The 17140-nt window shown below is 33.5% G+C and overlaps 1 protein-coding gene across 1 annotated transcript in view; it reads left to right on the top strand.

The window, feature by feature from the left end:
• The window catches only part of Adam32 (ADAM metallopeptidase domain 32), a 159594-nt gene that overhangs the window by 30230 nt on the left and 112224 nt on the right, over positions 1-17140 (top strand). The window contains exons 3-6 of the mRNA XM_047549669.1: positions 1682-1743; positions 3811-3886; positions 6092-6168; positions 7953-8133. Of these exons, the coding sequence (XP_047405625.1) occupies positions 1682-1743; positions 3811-3886; positions 6092-6168; positions 7953-8133 (396 nt within the window). The remainder of the gene's footprint in view (positions 1-1681; positions 1744-3810; positions 3887-6091; positions 6169-7952; positions 8134-17140) is intronic.

Raw genomic sequence — 17140 nt, 5'->3', positions numbered from 1 at the left:
TGTTTGTTTTGAGAAAATATCCATTCAGGAACTACTTAGGGTAACTACTTGCACTTTGAGTCCACTTTAAAACAAGATATAGATGCTCTAGCACCCATATTTAGTTATTACAGGCAGATCAAGCTATCCAAGAAACTATTTTTTCACCATAGTGAATTTATTTTTATTTTTAAAATTTTATGATTTAAAATTTTTTGTTGTTGTTGAGGGATTTATTTATTTATTTATTTATTTATTTATTTATTTATTTGCAGTGCTGAGACTCAAACCCAGTGCCTTGCCATATGCTAGGCAAGCACTCTACCACTGAGCCACAACCCTAGCCCTAGCCCTAGTGAATTTTAAAAAACTAGATTACCCTGTTACTTCATTATCAGAATATTCTCTTTGGTATTTCTGCCATACTTTTGCCATATGTCTGTTTTGTTTCTTTCCTTGATTTATTTCTGTGTTTTTAAGAATAAACTTTAAAGATTTTTGAAATAAATTTATATTTACAGAAAAATTGTAAAGATACTACGGAGAATTCTCATATGCTATTCACTTAGTTTTCCCTAATGTTAAAACTAATGTTAAAATTAACTATATTGATACATTATATTTTATGAAAACTAAGAAATTAACATTGTTACATTACAATTAACTCCTCTACTTTTTTTGGATTTCACCACTTTTTCCACTGATATCCTCTTACTGTTCCAGGATCAAATACAGGACACTATATTGCAGGTCCTTTGCTCTGTCTCTCAGTCTTTACTTGTTTTACATGATGTTGACAGTTTTGAAGAGTGAGGTAGAATGTCCTCTATTAGCTTTGTCTAATATTTTCTCATTATTAGGTAGAGGTTGAGTTTTAGGAAAGGTTACCACAGAGGTGAAAATCTCTTCTCATTATGGTCCTGTTGGGAGTATGATATCTACTTGTCACTAATGATGTTAACCTTCTGGTTTCATTTTCTACCATTTGCTGACTTTGGATCAGCCTGCCTTATCCTTTTTTTTGGTTTGTATAGTATGGTTACTTATTTTCATAAGTCCTGGAGTGTTAATCTTTTTCTGTATCCTGGCATTTGTGTGCTTTGCATTTTTATTTATGTTAATTAATCTCTTTCCACAGATGCTATAACTATTGCTTTTTATGTGCGCCTTTTTTGCTGGACAAAGTCTAATCATTCAGGTACATTGACCTGAACATATTTCAACCTATAGCTATCAATGTTCTAACTTGAAAACAGTAGTGGTAGACAATATGAGATTTCATTCAAGAATCTTCCATTTGAAAATATAGGAAATAGGCATTCCATTTATGAGGATTATTAAGAAAATGGTTAAATAATTTTTATGCCTGGTAGAGTAAGCTTTACCCATGTAGAATACCTGATTATCCCAATGATGCCACCTATATAGACATTGCAGTATAGCACATGGTCTCTTACGAGTATACCATTCAGTCACAAGATTTCGAATCTTATATAAATCCCTAGACTGGCTTATTTTTGTGGAAATAGTAAGAATGAACTAAATAAAATTTTTTGTTTTGTTACAGATTTTGAATCACATGTATTCTAAGATATTTAATAAACATATTTTAAGCATTGTTTGGAGGGATTAATTGATACAAAATTGGGCTTTGCTTCTTATATTAAATTTATCTTCACTTTGGTTGTTTTGGATTTTCTAGGAACAGGTATCTTATGTAATTCCAATAGATGAGAAACTGTATACTGTGCACCTTAAAAAAAGGTAATTTTTTTTATTCTTTAAGTTTCATTTAATTTCTATGAAACTGTTTACTTATATTAAAATTGAGTATGAAAAATAAATATCGTTGTTATTAAAATTTTTATTTGTCTTGGATGAACTAACACTTGCATGTGACTTATTTAAACTTTTGGTCCTAATACTTAAAGTAGTCTTTTGTGAATGGGGGTTGGGAACTAAAACAAATAGGGATTCACCTCCTGAAGGCTGCTTTTTTAGTAAGTTGGTAGGGCCAGCAGAACCTATATAATCAGAGCAGAGGGAGAAGAGGAGAAGACCTGAGTCAGGGAAAATATGTGCTTACTGTTGGAGAATCTGGATTTGAATTGCTTATGGGACACACCAGGGAAAGTGTTCAGTTGACAGTTAATTTGTTTTAGAATGTGGGAGAGACAGGCATAGAATTAAAAATCCTTTCATGATTAAACACTCTCAACAAGTTAGATATAGAAGGACTTTATCTCACAAGAAAAGTCATATGTGAAAAACCCATTGCTAATATCAAGCTCAATGGTAAAATGTTGAAAGGCATCTCCCTGCTAAGATTAGGAATAAGACAAGGATGCTTACTCTCACCAGTTCTGTTTAACATAGCCCTGGAAATTCTAGTCAGAGCAAGTAGGAAAACGAAAGAGAAGGTATCCAAACTGGAGAGTGAGTGTTAAGTTATTCCTGTTTGAGGGCAACATAATTTTATGTATAGAAAATCCTAAAGATTACACACAAACACACACACACACACACACACACACACACACACACAAACTGGTAAAACTGATACACAAATTCAGTAAGTTGCAGGATATAAAATGAACTTACAAAAATAAGTAGCATTTCTGTATAGTAATGGTAAAATACGTGAAGGAAATTGAGAAATTGGTTCTGTTTATAATAGCAAAATTCCAATGCTATTTTTTTTACAGAAATAGAAAAAAATCCTAAAATCTATATGGAGTCACAAAAGACTCCAAATAACCAAAGCAATTGTGAACAAAAATGAATGAAGCTATTACACCATTAGACTTCAAAATACACTTAGAGAAGTTCTAATAATCAAAGTCATCTTTTTAATACAAATAGTGAACGCAGTCACAGAAATGAACAAGATATACCTAAAGAAGTAGAGAATGAAATTTAAAGGTGAGAAGGACAAAAAATGTAGAGTTGAATGTCATGGAAATATGTAAAGGACAAAGGAATGATCTAGATGAAGTGATTTATAAGGACACAGACATGAGGTGAAAAACATCATTAAAGCCTAATGAGTGAGAGTCGGTGTTAAGGCAGCGTAGCCAAGCACAAGTTGCTTCAGAGTTGTTTTACTTGACTTTACTGCCTTTTGAATTTGACAACTAGGAAGTCATTAAAAGATTTTGTGAGGCCCAGTTTAGTGGAGGCTTCTCAACTAGTTTGTGTAATCTACTTGAGTTACATTGGGTTGGAGTGAGCATGAGTTAAGTTAACTAAAATAGTACATTGAGTACAGGAAATGATAACCAGAGCTGGTTGAATGTGAAGTTTCAACCCAAATACTAAGAATAATAAGACTTTTGTGAAATATTCTTTCCCATCATTATCAAAGTAGTATGTGTATTAAGTACTAAGACCTAGAATAAAAGAACTGAAAACTCTTACAGCCCTCCATTCAGTTCATATCTCTGTTTCAGTCTTAAAATGCTTCCCGCCTCTTGCAATTCTTTTTTATTTTTTTAAAAACAGAATTCCATTAAGTTGGCAGTAAATATATTACTTTGAACAAAATTTAAGTATATTTCTAAAGGAAATACTACCTTTAAGGGTGGCCAAAATTTTTCTCTAAAGTCCAGAGATTAACTCTTCTGGTCTTTGAGAATCTAAGCTACTTAACTCCGCTGTTGTAGCATGAAAAGAGTCACTGACAGCATGTAAATGAATTGGTGTGGCTATGTTCCAATAAAACTTTAGTGAAGAGTGGGCTGGATTAGGCCTGAGGATTTGTTTACTGACTGCTGCTTTGTATGTTTCACAAGGAGTAACTTCTTGAATTCTCGCACTCTTTTTTATATCCAGATATTTTTTAGCAGATAATTTTATGGTCTATTTGCATAATCAAGGATCTGTGAGTACTCATTCTTCAGATATTATGGTAAGATTTAAGTTCTATGTTTTATATTTTTTAAAAACACTTTATTTTTTTTACATTGGATAAATGCTTTCCTAATATAGAAAGTTCTCAAGATTCACAGGAGATATATTTAAAGTGTTTACTGATTAATTGTTAATTAATTCCTGAAGTCTTAGTAAACTAAAAACAAACTAGATTGAGTTCGTACCTTTCACATTGCCTAGAACATGGGTACTATTTATTTGCGATCTATTCATTTATATTTTGTTTAGTAAATGAATATAAAGTAAGATAAACAGGCACAAATGTTATTGGACACAAATCACAGATGAAAAACTTTTTTTTCATCTTCCCATTATATCCATCAAGAAATCCTGCTGACCCAATCCTTGAAAGTACGTACCCAGAGTTCACCATCTTCCTGGTCTCTTCCAAGGGAACATGTCTAATTTGGTTTATTGCCATCACTTCTTGACTAGCCTCCCTGCTTCCACACCTAACCCATCTCTTCAGTTAATTAACTGAATTAAGAATTCTTAATGTGGCAAACAGAATGATCCTGTTGAGCCAGGCAGCTCATGTCACTTCTCTGCTCAGAACTTTCCAGGAGGTTGGCCTCCCGTTGCTCACAAAGTCAATGCCAGAGTCATTTCAGTGGTCTACAGTATTCACACGGTCTAGTTCCCTTTTACCCCTGTCTCTGTTTCTTTTTACTTTCTACCTTTCTCACTTTGTGTGTCAGCCACACTGGTCTTGTTCTTTGAACATGCCAGCTATGTTTTCCCTTCAAATACTTTGTCCTTTCTGGTTCCTAGGATTCAAGGTACCCATGTGCCTTTCTTCCTTATTTCCTTTAGATTTTTGCTCAAAGTTACCCTATTAGTCCTTGACTAACTCCTGTTTAAAATTGCACTGTTACTCTTTGTACTCTATTTCCTTTACCTGTTTGGCTTTTCTTCATGGTAATTATTGATATGCTGTGTGATACATATTATCATTAATTTGTTTTCTGTCTCCCCAATATAATATGTCTTCATGGGAGCTGGGCTTTTGGTCTGTTTTATTCACTGATATAGCACTATGCCTAGAAAAGTACCTCATATATAGCATGTAATAGAAATTTGAATATCATCTTGCTTCACCTATAAGGGATTGATACTAATTTTCCTTCCTTGTTCCTTCCTCCTCTTAGTTCCATCATAAAGCAGAGTGTTAATTGGAAATCTTACATTTATTTGTAGCAAAATTAATAACGTCATTAAATCTTAGAAATTATATGCTGTTTCTTTATTTTCTGTGACAAACTTACTTACTATTTATATCTCTAGCTTGATTGTACTTTGGTCAGAGACCAAATTGTGCAGATTTTAGTCCTTTGAAGTTTGTCGAATTCTGCTTTATGGCCCAGAATATGTTTTCATTTGTGAATGTCTCATGTGAGTTTAGAAAGTGTAGGCTACATTTTCGTGCATCATGTTCTACATGTATCATTCATGTATTCCTCATGCTATTCAAACCTGTAGATTGTAAATGCTTGATTCATCAGTGAGAGAAAATTGATTATCAACTGTTTCTTGATTTATACTGAAAGAAATTACATTTAAAAATGTTTTAATATGATTATGGATTTTCTGATTTTACTATTCTTTTGATTTTGACTTTATATTTCTGAAGCTCTGTTATTTACTGAATACAAATTAGAATATTTTTGCCTTCCTGGTGAATTTAAATTCCTATCAGAATGAAATGCCCTCCTTATCTCTAGCAGTGCTTCTTGCCTTAAAGTCTACTGTGTTAGTACAGCTTCACTCATCTTTTGGTTTGTGTTGGCATGGTATATCTTGTCCTTCAGTCTTCTTGGTCATTATATGTTTATACATCTCTTTTTGGTAGTATCTTAAAATTTTAAAGAAATTCAGACCTACAATCTTTGTCTTTTAATTGATGCCTTAAATTTATATGTTGGAAAATAATTTTACCTCGATAAGATGACACTTTGGGAGCAGGATATAAAATAGTAATTCCAAAACATAATCTGAAAAAGGTAATTAATGTAGTGAATGTAGAAAATATGTTTTTTTCCTCCGAATGTCACTTTACTCATATTTGTGTAAATTATGTAGCCAGTGAACAGTACAGAAAAGATTCTATAAAGTGTAGAGGTAGGAAATCATTATAAAGTTATGTTAATTCTTAAATAATCAGTTTTCTTTTTTTCTTTCCTAGACTCAATGCTACTATCAAGGATATATCGAAGGATATCCAAATTCTGTTGTCGCACTCAACACATGCTTTGGACTGAGGTTATTTATTTTCTGTTGTTGATTACAGAAAGCCCAGATATGATATTTGGCTGCAGTGAGTTTATTCCCCTTAAATTAGATGTATAGCTAGAGAAGGATTCCTACGTGGAGGTTATTCAGTAATATTCTGTAAACACACACTCCTTCTGCTTTTATTCATGCTGAAAATTCAGTCCTTGTCTCCATTGCTGATCTAATAATGAGGAAGAAGGTTTTGAGAAAAAAGGAAAAAGAAGTTTCATTGGTTTACTAGTAGACAAGAAACCCGGGAACTCCTGTACCCCGTAGTTGTCTCTGCCCCAGGGGAACACAAGGCTTTTAAAAGAGGAACACAGGGCCAGGATGCAAATATTATCAGTAGATAAAATTAAGTAGTGCCCAATGAGTGTCCTCGAGAGAATTGTTGCTCATGTTCTCAGGTTTGGAGTCTCTTTATTCTTGTGGGCAGGGACGTTCTTCTGGGTAATGAAGAACACGAATGCTTACTCTAGGATGTGAGAAATGTCGATCTATTCCCTCACCCCTTGCCACTTTTAGAGAGAGGGAGAGGGCAAGAAGGGAAGGGACAATAACAGAAAAAGGCAGTTTTAAAATAAGCCACTTGCAACCAAACAGCAAGGTTTGTACTCAAAGCATTAAGTGGACCCCTGTTACATTATTATTTGTCACGTTCCTTACTGGAAAAAAAATAAGAAAGAGAGATTTTTAATTTCCTATAGGTTTGGGTTCCCTAGATGCCTCACTCTGTCACTTTTTCTTTTTTAATTTGTATTTTATTGGTGCATTGTAATTATACATAATAGTGGGATTGATCATGCCATATTTATATATGCACATAGCATAATTTGATTAATCTCATCCCCTCCAGTACCTTCCCTTTGCTTATCTTGTTCTTAACTATAGAAGTGACAACTCAATGTACTTGTGTATAGTAAGTTGGAGGAACAAGTTTAGGATGGCTAGTTTTTTCAGAAAATAGAATATTTATGATACCTACTGTGTACCCTAGGGTTTGAAGTTAAATAGATAAAGTTAAACAAGCCTTATTTTTTCTTGAGTGTTTATATAAACAATTATTAATATAATATTCATGTTTTTTCCCCAATAATACCGCTTAGAAAGGTTTCCATCATGTCAGAAATTTTCCACTTTCCTTTTATAGTATAGGATCCTTGTTTTCACAAACAACTGTTTGTCAGTGCTTCTTACATGGTACATAAAATTTAGACCTGAAATTTGTAGTGATTTAAACTATTACCTGTATTCAGGGAAGGATAGTTATACAAATGGTTTACTCTTTAGAATCTTACTTTTGATTTCTTATTCAGACTTTTTATTATATAAAATTATATAAAATTATGTCACTTCATAATTATTGCTGAAGTTCATTTTTTTAAAGAAAATTGATCATTATATAACTTTTCGTTATTAAAGTCATGTAATCATCTTTTCAAAAGCATTGCCAAGTGAGAAATTCATCAAGATTTCTATGTATTATTGATTTAATTAATCACTGACTTGGAAAACAGGGTTGATCACTGCAATGCTGTGATCTTAGCAACTGGGCAAATTCTACTGATTTTATAACTATAAGAAATAAAACAGAAATTGGTTTTGTGGATTAGGGAAATCATTTGTCTCCTCAGAGTCATATCTAAGAGTTTGGAACAAAACACCAGACTCAAAATATTCTATATCTTTGTTATTTTTTCCTTTGGGATTTTGTCAGCTTCATAATACAAATTTGATTAAAAACACTTAAAATTTTATCCTTAATTTTACAGAGGCATACTGCAATTTGAAAATGTTTCTTTTGCAATTGAGCCTTTGGACTCTGCCATGGATTTTCAGCATGTTATTTATAAATTAGGGAGTGGAAACAACGAACTTGGAGTTTTTAACAAAAGTAACAGAGGAACAGAAAAATATCCAGTGGTCTATAACATTATTACAAATGAAAAAGAAGTGAGTTATGTATGTTTTATTAGTACTTTCAAGACAGTTATTGCTTCTATTTAATTTCTTTTTTAAAATAAATGTTATTAACCTATCTTATACTTGTAGCAAATATCCTTTCCTTGTGAATATCCTAATCTTTTATTAAACTAAAAATTTCCCTGAAATCATACATTACCTTTTTTAATCTTGCAACTTTTTTTTCCCCATTTAATTCATACTACCCACTTTATTCTAGTTCTTATATTGTTTTGTTATGGAAAGTTCCTCTTAGATATTCTTGGTTACTGCATATCATTGTCACTCATGATAATCTGTGTCAACAGTTTCAGTGGCTCAGGTGGTTGCATGGGGTAAGGTAGCAATAATGGTAGTAACCAAGGCAGTGGAAACTCCACTTTTATGTGGCAATAGCATTGCATGGAGGAGGCCAAACAGAGTTTGAGTCTTTCTGAACTGGGACTTGAGAAGGGCGTGTAGGTAGATTTCTTTCTGAAATGGCAGAGTGTTCCTTGATGTGCAGATGCAGGATGATAAGGATGCATTCAAAGAATGATGTGTGCCAGTAGACCCAGGAACATAGGAGGCTAAGCCATATAGAGGACCAGTTGTGGAAATGGGTGCTCTTGCAGAATTCCTTCTTAATGAGGAGTACATCCAAACTTTCAAATTGAGATCTAAAAAGAATCTAAGCAAAATAAGTTAATGAAAGAAGAATCCTTTCATACACCCTGTTTTGCATACACTGGAAGTCTTGAAAAGAACTCTGTCTAAAGATAAGTGAATGGGGCCGGGGGTATAGCTTAGTTAAGCACAAGGCCCTGGGTTCAATCCCCAGCACTGAAAAAATAAATAAATAAATAAAGATAAGTAAAGTAAGTGTATTCAAATTTTGTTAAGTTTACTTTTAAGCTGATGCATATAAGTAAAAAATTCTACATGTCAATGGGGGACCATGTGATATTTTGATACATGCATATATTGTGTAATGTGCAAGTCTGTGCAAAGAAATCGGTCTCCTCAAACATATATCATTTTTTATAGTAAAAAAATTCAAATACTGTCTTCTAGTTTTTTGAAATATAAAACTCATTCTTTTCATCTATAGTCATACTACTGCCAAGCATGCCAGAACTTCCTGCTCCTATCTGTGACTCAGTACTCATTGATAACCTTTCCCCACCCCTCCCTCCAAGCTTCCTACCAGTCTCCCTAGTCTCTGGTGACCTACATTCTATTCTCAACTTCTATGAGATCAACCTTTTTAGTTCCATAGAGATAGATCAGGTGGTACTTGACTTTCTGTGCCTGACTTATTTCTCTTAACACAGTGATCTTCAGTTCCATCCATGTCACAAATGGCAGGATTTCATTCTTTATAATGGTTGAATTATAATCCATTCTATATATGTACCAACTTCTTTTTATCTACTCATCAGTTGATGGACACTTAGGTCCTTTTCTTTTCTTGGCTTAAGGATCATAGCCCTCAAAATGAAAGAAGCATACTTTTGAAAAATACTCAATGCAGTAAGCAAGTGCATTTTAGATAGTGCCGATTTATGTATTCAATAAAATGTAAAAAACATGGTACTAAGAAATGATGACAATATCCTGAATTGAAAAAGAAATGAAGAGGCCCAGAGAAATTAAAAGAAGCTAGATGATTTAAAGAAATTGTTATGAAACTAAGCAGAAAATAATAGCCTTTTTTGCTAGTATTCTTCCTCTTTCTGTTGGTATAAGTCTCCCATACCACTTACAACTTTTGGACATCAGGCCAATGAGAAGCCGCCCTGGCACTTCTCCTATAGTTATTGGAAAAATTCCCATTTCCTTTGGGATTGTTAAGTATGCAAAGGAAGCCTGAAGATGATTGTGGTCAGATCTGAACCACACTGAGAGAATATGCCTGATACTAAAACAACAGAGACTGAGAGATGGAGATATATAGTGCTGATGAATCTAAGCAAAAGTTAAAAAACTGTATCTTAGGGTATACTCTTCAGTATCATGAGAGAGAGAGAGGGAGAGAGAGAGAGAGAGAGAGAGAGAGAATGTGTTTGTATTTGCTGAAACAGATTTAAGTTGTTTTGAGACCTTAAACTCTAGTCATGATTCATACAATTCTTTCATACATATTTTAAAAATGCATAACAATAGTGAGTAGAATTCTCAATTCAGCTTATATAATAAAAATGGAGGGTCATTTTCCTCAAAGGCGATATTTGATAAGAATTTGGCTGGAAATTTTCAAAAACTGAGGGAAGACGAGTCAACAGATTCAAGAAATGTGATGAATTCCAAGCAAGATTAATTTAAAGAATTATACTCCTTGATGTTACACAGTGAAATTGTAGGAAATCCAGACAATGAAAAAATGCCAAAAACAAAGAAAAACATTGGTGTGTCTTCATAAGAATGACAGACTAACAGCTGACTTTTCCACATCAGCAAAAAAGTCAAGATGGCATAAGTGTGCCTTCAATAGGCAGAAAGAAATAACTGCCAACTTGACTTTTCAAATGTAGTCAAGGTATTCTTGAGGAATAAAAACGAAATAAAGATATTCTAAACAAACAAAAAAATTGTTGTGCCACTAGCGGACCTGCACTAAAAAATTCTTCAAAGGTATTCTTTAGGCAGAAGGAAAATAATTCTTTGTGAATGGTCAGAAATGTTGGAAGAAATAAACAGCAAGATGAGAAGTGTATACATATAAATGTAAATTAACAGATTACACAGAAAAACAATAATGCCTTTTATGGTAAAAGAATTAAAGTGCCTGATAACAAACTCATATAAATGGTAAGGATGTAAATGGAGTTACAGTGAAGTAAAGATATTAACTAAGTGACTGGCTTTTCCTGGAAGCAGTATGAAGGTATTACACAGCATTAGATTTATGTAAGTTAATGGCAAATGCTTTTTTTCTGTAAGGAAATAGTTTTCAAGTTCCAAATTACTAAAGAAAAAAATAGAACCACAAAAAAATCAATATAAAATAATGAAAGGAGGGAAAATATATTAAATAGGGAGATAAATTAAAAATACAAAATTAATGGAAGGCTTAAACTCAAATATATTAGCGGACAAATGCAAGGGATTTAATAATTTAAAGACAAAAATAACAAAAGAATGCAACTATTTATTTTTCCAAAGAGAGACTTGTAAAATGAAGATTAAAGGAGCATTATCCCAAAGAGGCCATGCAGTTATATTAATATTGGATTTTTGTTAAGGTACAAAACTCTGCCAGAGGCAAAGAGGGTTATTTAATAATGATAAAAAGTTCATTTTACCAAGGTAATGGGTACTTATATATAATATAAAAATGATAGAACTTTAAGGAGAAATCGATTCACAATCACAATGGGAAACTTTACCCTAAAATAACTCCTGTCATAGTATAATTAATGAAACAATCAGTTAACATCTGTAAGGATTGGGAAGTTAATTTTTTGTAAGCACATTATAGTTACACATAATGGTGAGGCTCATTTTGAAATGTTCATAAATGCATATAACATAGTTTTCTTCACTTCAATCCCAAGTACTTCCTTTTTCTCTCCCCTCCACCCTCCTCTTGATCCCTTTCTCTACTCAGTTGGCTTTCCTTCTGTTTATTTTTTTAAATTAGTGCATTATACTTATGTATAAAATTGAAATGAATCACCATACATTCATACATGCACTTAGCATGATTCCCCAACTCATCCCCGTTCTCTCCCCTTCTCCCTCCCCTTTGGTCCCTGCTTCTATCTATAGACCTACCTTCTATTTTTTATGGGGTTCCCCCCCTTTATTTTGGTACTGGGAATTGAACCCAGAGATGCTTAACCACTGAGCCACATCCTCAGCCCATTTTAAAAAAATATTTTATTAGATGCAGGGTCTCACTGAGTTGCTTGGGGTCTCTCTAAGTTGCTATAAGGTGAGTCCCATGGAGCCAGTGTAGTGTTGGGTCTTGTTTTTAATCCAATCAGCCAGGCTGTGTTTCTTTTCTTTTTTTTTTATTTATCTTTTAATTTTTTTACAGAATGCATTTTGATTAATTGTACATAACTGGGGTACTGGGGTACATCATTTCATTTCTATGGTTGTACATGATGTAGATTCATACCATTTGTGTAATCATATATGTACATGGTATAATGATGTCTGTCTCATTCCACTGTTTTTCATACTCCCCTCCCTCTCATTTCCTTCTACATAATCTAAAGTTTCCCCATTCTTCTCTCCCTCCCCACCCACCACCCCCATTATATATCATTCTCCACTTATCAGGGAAAACATTCGACCTTGGTTTTTTGGGATTGGCTTATTTCACTTAACATGATATTCTCCATTTCCATCCATTTATTTGCAAATGCCATAATATTATTCTTCTTTATGATTGAATAGTATTCCATTGTGTATATATACCAGAGTTTCTTTATCCATTCATCTGTTGAAGGGCATCTAGGTTGGTTCCACAATCTAGCTATTGTGAACTGAGTTGCTATAAACATTGATATGGCCGTTACTGTAGTTTGCTGATTTTAGGTCCTTTGGGTATAAACCAAGGAGTGGGATAACTGGGTCAAAAGGTGGGTCCATTCCAAGTTTTCTGAGGATTCTCCACAATGCTTTCCAGAGTGGCTGTACCAATTTGCAACTCCACCAGCAATGTAAAAGTGTGCCTTTTCCCCCACATCCATGCCAACATCTATTATTGTGTTCTTGATAATAGCCATTCTAATTGGAGTAAGATGAAATCTTAGAGTTGTTTTAATTTGCATTTCTCTAATTACTAGAGATGTTGAACACTTTTTCATATATTTACTAATCACCTGTGTGTCTTCTTCTGTAAAGTGTCTGTCCAGTTCCTTGGTCCATTTATTGATTGGATTCTTTGTATTTTTGGTGTAAAGTTTTTTAAGTTCTTTATAAATTTTGGAGATAAGTACTCTATCTGAAGTGCATGTGGAAAAGATTTTCTTAACTCTGCAAGCTCTCTCTTCACATTTTAATTGTATCCTTTGCTGAAAAAAAGTTTTTTAGTTTGAGTCCATCCCATTTATTGATTCTTGCTTTGATTTCTTGTGCTTTGGGAGTCTGATCCTAAGCCAACATGATGAAGATTTGGGCCTACTTTGTCTTCTATTAGGTGCAGGGTATCTGGTCTAATTCCTATGTCCTTGATCTATTTTGAGTTGAGTTTTGTGCAGGGTGAGAGATAGAGGTTTAATTTCATTTTACTGCATATGGATTTCCAGTTTTTCCAGCACCATTTGTTGAAGAGACTATCTTTTCTCCATTGTATATTTTTGGCTCCTTTGTCTAGTATGAGGTGAATGTATTTATGTGGTTTTGTCTCTGTGTCTTCTATTCTGTACCATTGGTCTTCCTGTCTATTTTGGTGCCAATACCATGCTGTTTTGATACTATTGCTCTGTAGTATAATGTCTGGTATTGTGATACCTCCTGTTTTGCTTTTTAAACTCAGGATTGTTTTGGCTATTTGAGGTCTCTTGTTCTTCCAGATGAAGTTCATGATTGCTTTCTCTGTTTCTGTGAGGAATGTCATAGGGATTTTAATTGGAATTGCATTGAATCTGTATAGTGCCTTTGGTAGAATGGCCATTTTGACAATGTTAATTCTGCCTATCCAAGAACACGGGAGATCTTTCCATCTTCAAAGTTTTTCTCAATTTCTTTCTTTAATGTTCTGTAGTTTTCATTGTAGAGGTGTTTCACCTCTTTTGTTAGATTAATTCTCAAGTATTTTTTTTTAAAGGCTACTGTGAATGGAGTGGTTTTCCTAATTTCTCTTTCAGAGGATTCATCACTTATGAATAGAAATGCATTAGATTTACATGTATTGATTTTATATTCTGCTACTTTGCTGAATTTATTTATTAGTTCTAGAAGTTTTCTAGTGGAGTTTTTTGGATCTTCTAAATATAGGATCATGTCATCAGCAAATAGTGGCAGCCTTATTCTTCTTTTCCTATTTGTATCCCTTTAATTTCTTTGGTCTGTCTAATTGATCTGGCAAGTGTTTCAATGATGATGTTAAGTGGTGAAAAAGGGCATCCCTGATTTGTTCCAGTTTTTAGAGGGAATGCTTTCAGGTTTTCTCCATTAAGAAAGATGTTGGCTGTGGGTTTAGCGTAGATAGCCTTTAAATGTTGAGGTATGTTCCTACTATTCCTATTTTTTCTAGTGTTTTAAGCATGAAGGAGTGCTATATTTTATCAAATGCTTTTTCAGCATCTATTGAAATAATCATGTGATTCTTAACTTTAAGCCTATTGATGTAATGAATTATATTTATTGATTTCCAGATGTTGAACCAACCTTGCATCCCTGGGATCAACCCCACTTGATCATGGTGCACTATCTTTTTAATGTATTTTTGTATGCAATTTGCCAGTATTTTGTTAAGGACTTTTGCATCTATATTGATCAGGGATATTGGTCTAAAGTTTTCTTTCCTTGATGTGTTTTTGTCTAGTTTTGGTATCAGAGTGATACTAGCCTCACAGAATGAATTTGGAAGGGTTCCCTCTTTTTCTATTTCCTGGAATACTTTGAGGAGTATTGGTATCTGTTCTTCCTTAAAGGTCTTGTAGAATTCGGCTGAGAAATCCATCTGGTCCTGGGTTTTTCTTGGTTGGTAGGCTTTTGATGGCTTCTTCTATTTCAGTGCTTGAAATTGATCTGTTTATATTGTGTATGTCTTCCTGATTCAGTTTGGGAGGATCATATGTCTCTAAAAATTTGTCAGTGTATTCAATGTTTTCTATTTTGTTGGCATATAGATTTTCAAAGTAGCTTCTAATTATGCTATGTATTTCAATGGTGTCTGTCATGATCTTTCCTTTTTCATCACGAATTCTAGTACTTTGAGTTTTTTCTCTCCTCTTTTTTAGTGTGGCTAGGGGTTTATCAATTTTGTTTACTTTTTCAAAGAACCAACTTTTTGTTTTGTCAATTTTTTGAATTGTTTCTTTTGTTTCAATTTCATTGATTTCAGCTCTGATTTTAATTATTTCCTGTCTTCTACTATTTTTGGTGTTGATCTGTTCTTCTTTTTCTAGGGCTTTGAGATGTAATGTTAGGTCATTTAGTTGTTGACTTTTTTTAAATGTATGAGCTCAATGCAATGAACTTTCCTCTTAGTACTGCTTTCATAGTGTCCCAGAGATTTTGATATGTTGTGTCATTGTTCTCATTTACCTCTAAGAATTTTTTTATTTCTTCCCTGATGTCTTCTGTTACCATTGCATCATTCAATAGCATATTATTTAGTCTCCAGGTGTATGAGTAGTTTTTGTTTGTTATTTTATCATTCATTTCCAATTGTATTCCATTATGGTCTGATAGGATACAGGGTAGGATCTCTATTTTTTTGTATTTACAATGGCTTTTTTGTGGCAGAGCATATGGTCTATTTTGGAGAAAGATCCATGAGCTGCTGAGAAGAAAGCATATTTGCTCGATGATGGATGAAATACTCTGTAAATATCCATTAAGTCTATATCATTGATTTTATTATTTAGTTCTATAGTTTCTTTTTTCAGTTTTTGTTTGGAGGATCTATCCAGTGGTAAGAGCAGTGTGTTAAAGTCCCCCACTATTAATGTGTTTTGGTCTATTTGATGCTTAAAATTGAGAAGGGTTTGTTTGATATACATAGATGCTCCATTGTTTGGGGTATAAATATTTAAAATTGTTATGTCTTGGTGTTTTATGCTTCCCTTTAGCAATGTGAAATGTCCTTCTTTATCCCTTCTAACTTAGGTTCAAATTCCACTTTATTTGATATGAGGATGGAGACCCCTGCTTTTTTACTGGGCCCATGTGCATGGTATGTTTTTCCCCATCCTTACATCTTTAGTCTGTGGATGTCTTTTTCTATGAGATGAGTCTCTTGAAGGCAGCATATTGTTGGGTCCTTCTCTTTAATCCAATCTGCCAGTCTATGTCTTTTGATTATTGAGTTTAGGCCATTGACATCCAGGGCTATTATTGTGATGTGATTTGTATTCCTGGTCATTTTGGTTTATTTTTGTTTTTTAATTTGACTTGATTTCTCCTTTGATTGGCTTTTCCTTTAGGGTAGTTCTTCCCTTTGCTGAGTTGTATTATTGCTTTTCACTTCCTCCTCATGAAATATTTTGCTGAGAATGTTCTGTAGGGCAGGCTTTCTATTTGTAAATTCTTTTAACTTTTGTTTATCATGGAAAGATTTTATTTCATCATCAAATCTGAAGGTTGGTTTTGCTGGGTATAGGATTCTTGGTTGGCATCTGTGTTCTTTCAGAGCTTGAAATATATTGTTCCAGGCCCTTCTTGCTTTTAGAGTCTGAGCTGATAAATCTGCTGATATCTGTATTGGTTTCCCTTATATGTAATCTGACACTTTTCTCTCGCAGCCTTTAAAATCCTATCTTTATTTTGTGAGGCATTTTCATTATAATGTGTCTTGGTGTGGATCTGTTGTAATTTTGTGCACCTGGTGTTCTGTAAGCCTCTTGTATTTGATTTTCCATTTCATTTTCCAGGTTTGGGAAATTTTCTGATATTATTTCATTGAACAAGTTTTTCATGCTTTTGGTTTGTATCTCTGTGCCTTCCTCAATCCCAATAATTCTTAAATTTGGTCTTTTTTTTGATATCCCATATTCTTGGAGCTTCCGTTCATGACTTCTTAACATCTCAGTTTGTTCAACTTTATTTTCAAGATTAAATATTTTGTCTTCAATGTCTGTCTTCCACAAGGTCTATTCTGTTGGTGATGCTTTCTATTGAGTTTTTAATTTGGTTTATTGTTTCTTTCATTTCAAGTATTTCTGTTTGTTTGTTTTTTTCCCCAGAATCCCTATCTCTTTATTGAACTGTTCTTTTGCTTCCTGCATTTGCTCTTTTAACTGTTTACTGGAATGGTCATGCATTGCCTGCATTTGCTCTCTTATCTCATCTTTTGCTTCATGGATCATTTTAAGTATGCAGATTCTAAACTTTCTGT

This window comes from Sciurus carolinensis, chromosome 4, assembly GCF_902686445.1.
Source record: "Sciurus carolinensis chromosome 4, mSciCar1.2, whole genome shotgun sequence".
Taxonomy (NCBI): domain Eukaryota; kingdom Metazoa; phylum Chordata; class Mammalia; order Rodentia; family Sciuridae; genus Sciurus; species Sciurus carolinensis.
Note: the sequence above shows the minus strand (reverse complement) of the source record. Positions and strands in the feature narration are given on the sequence as shown.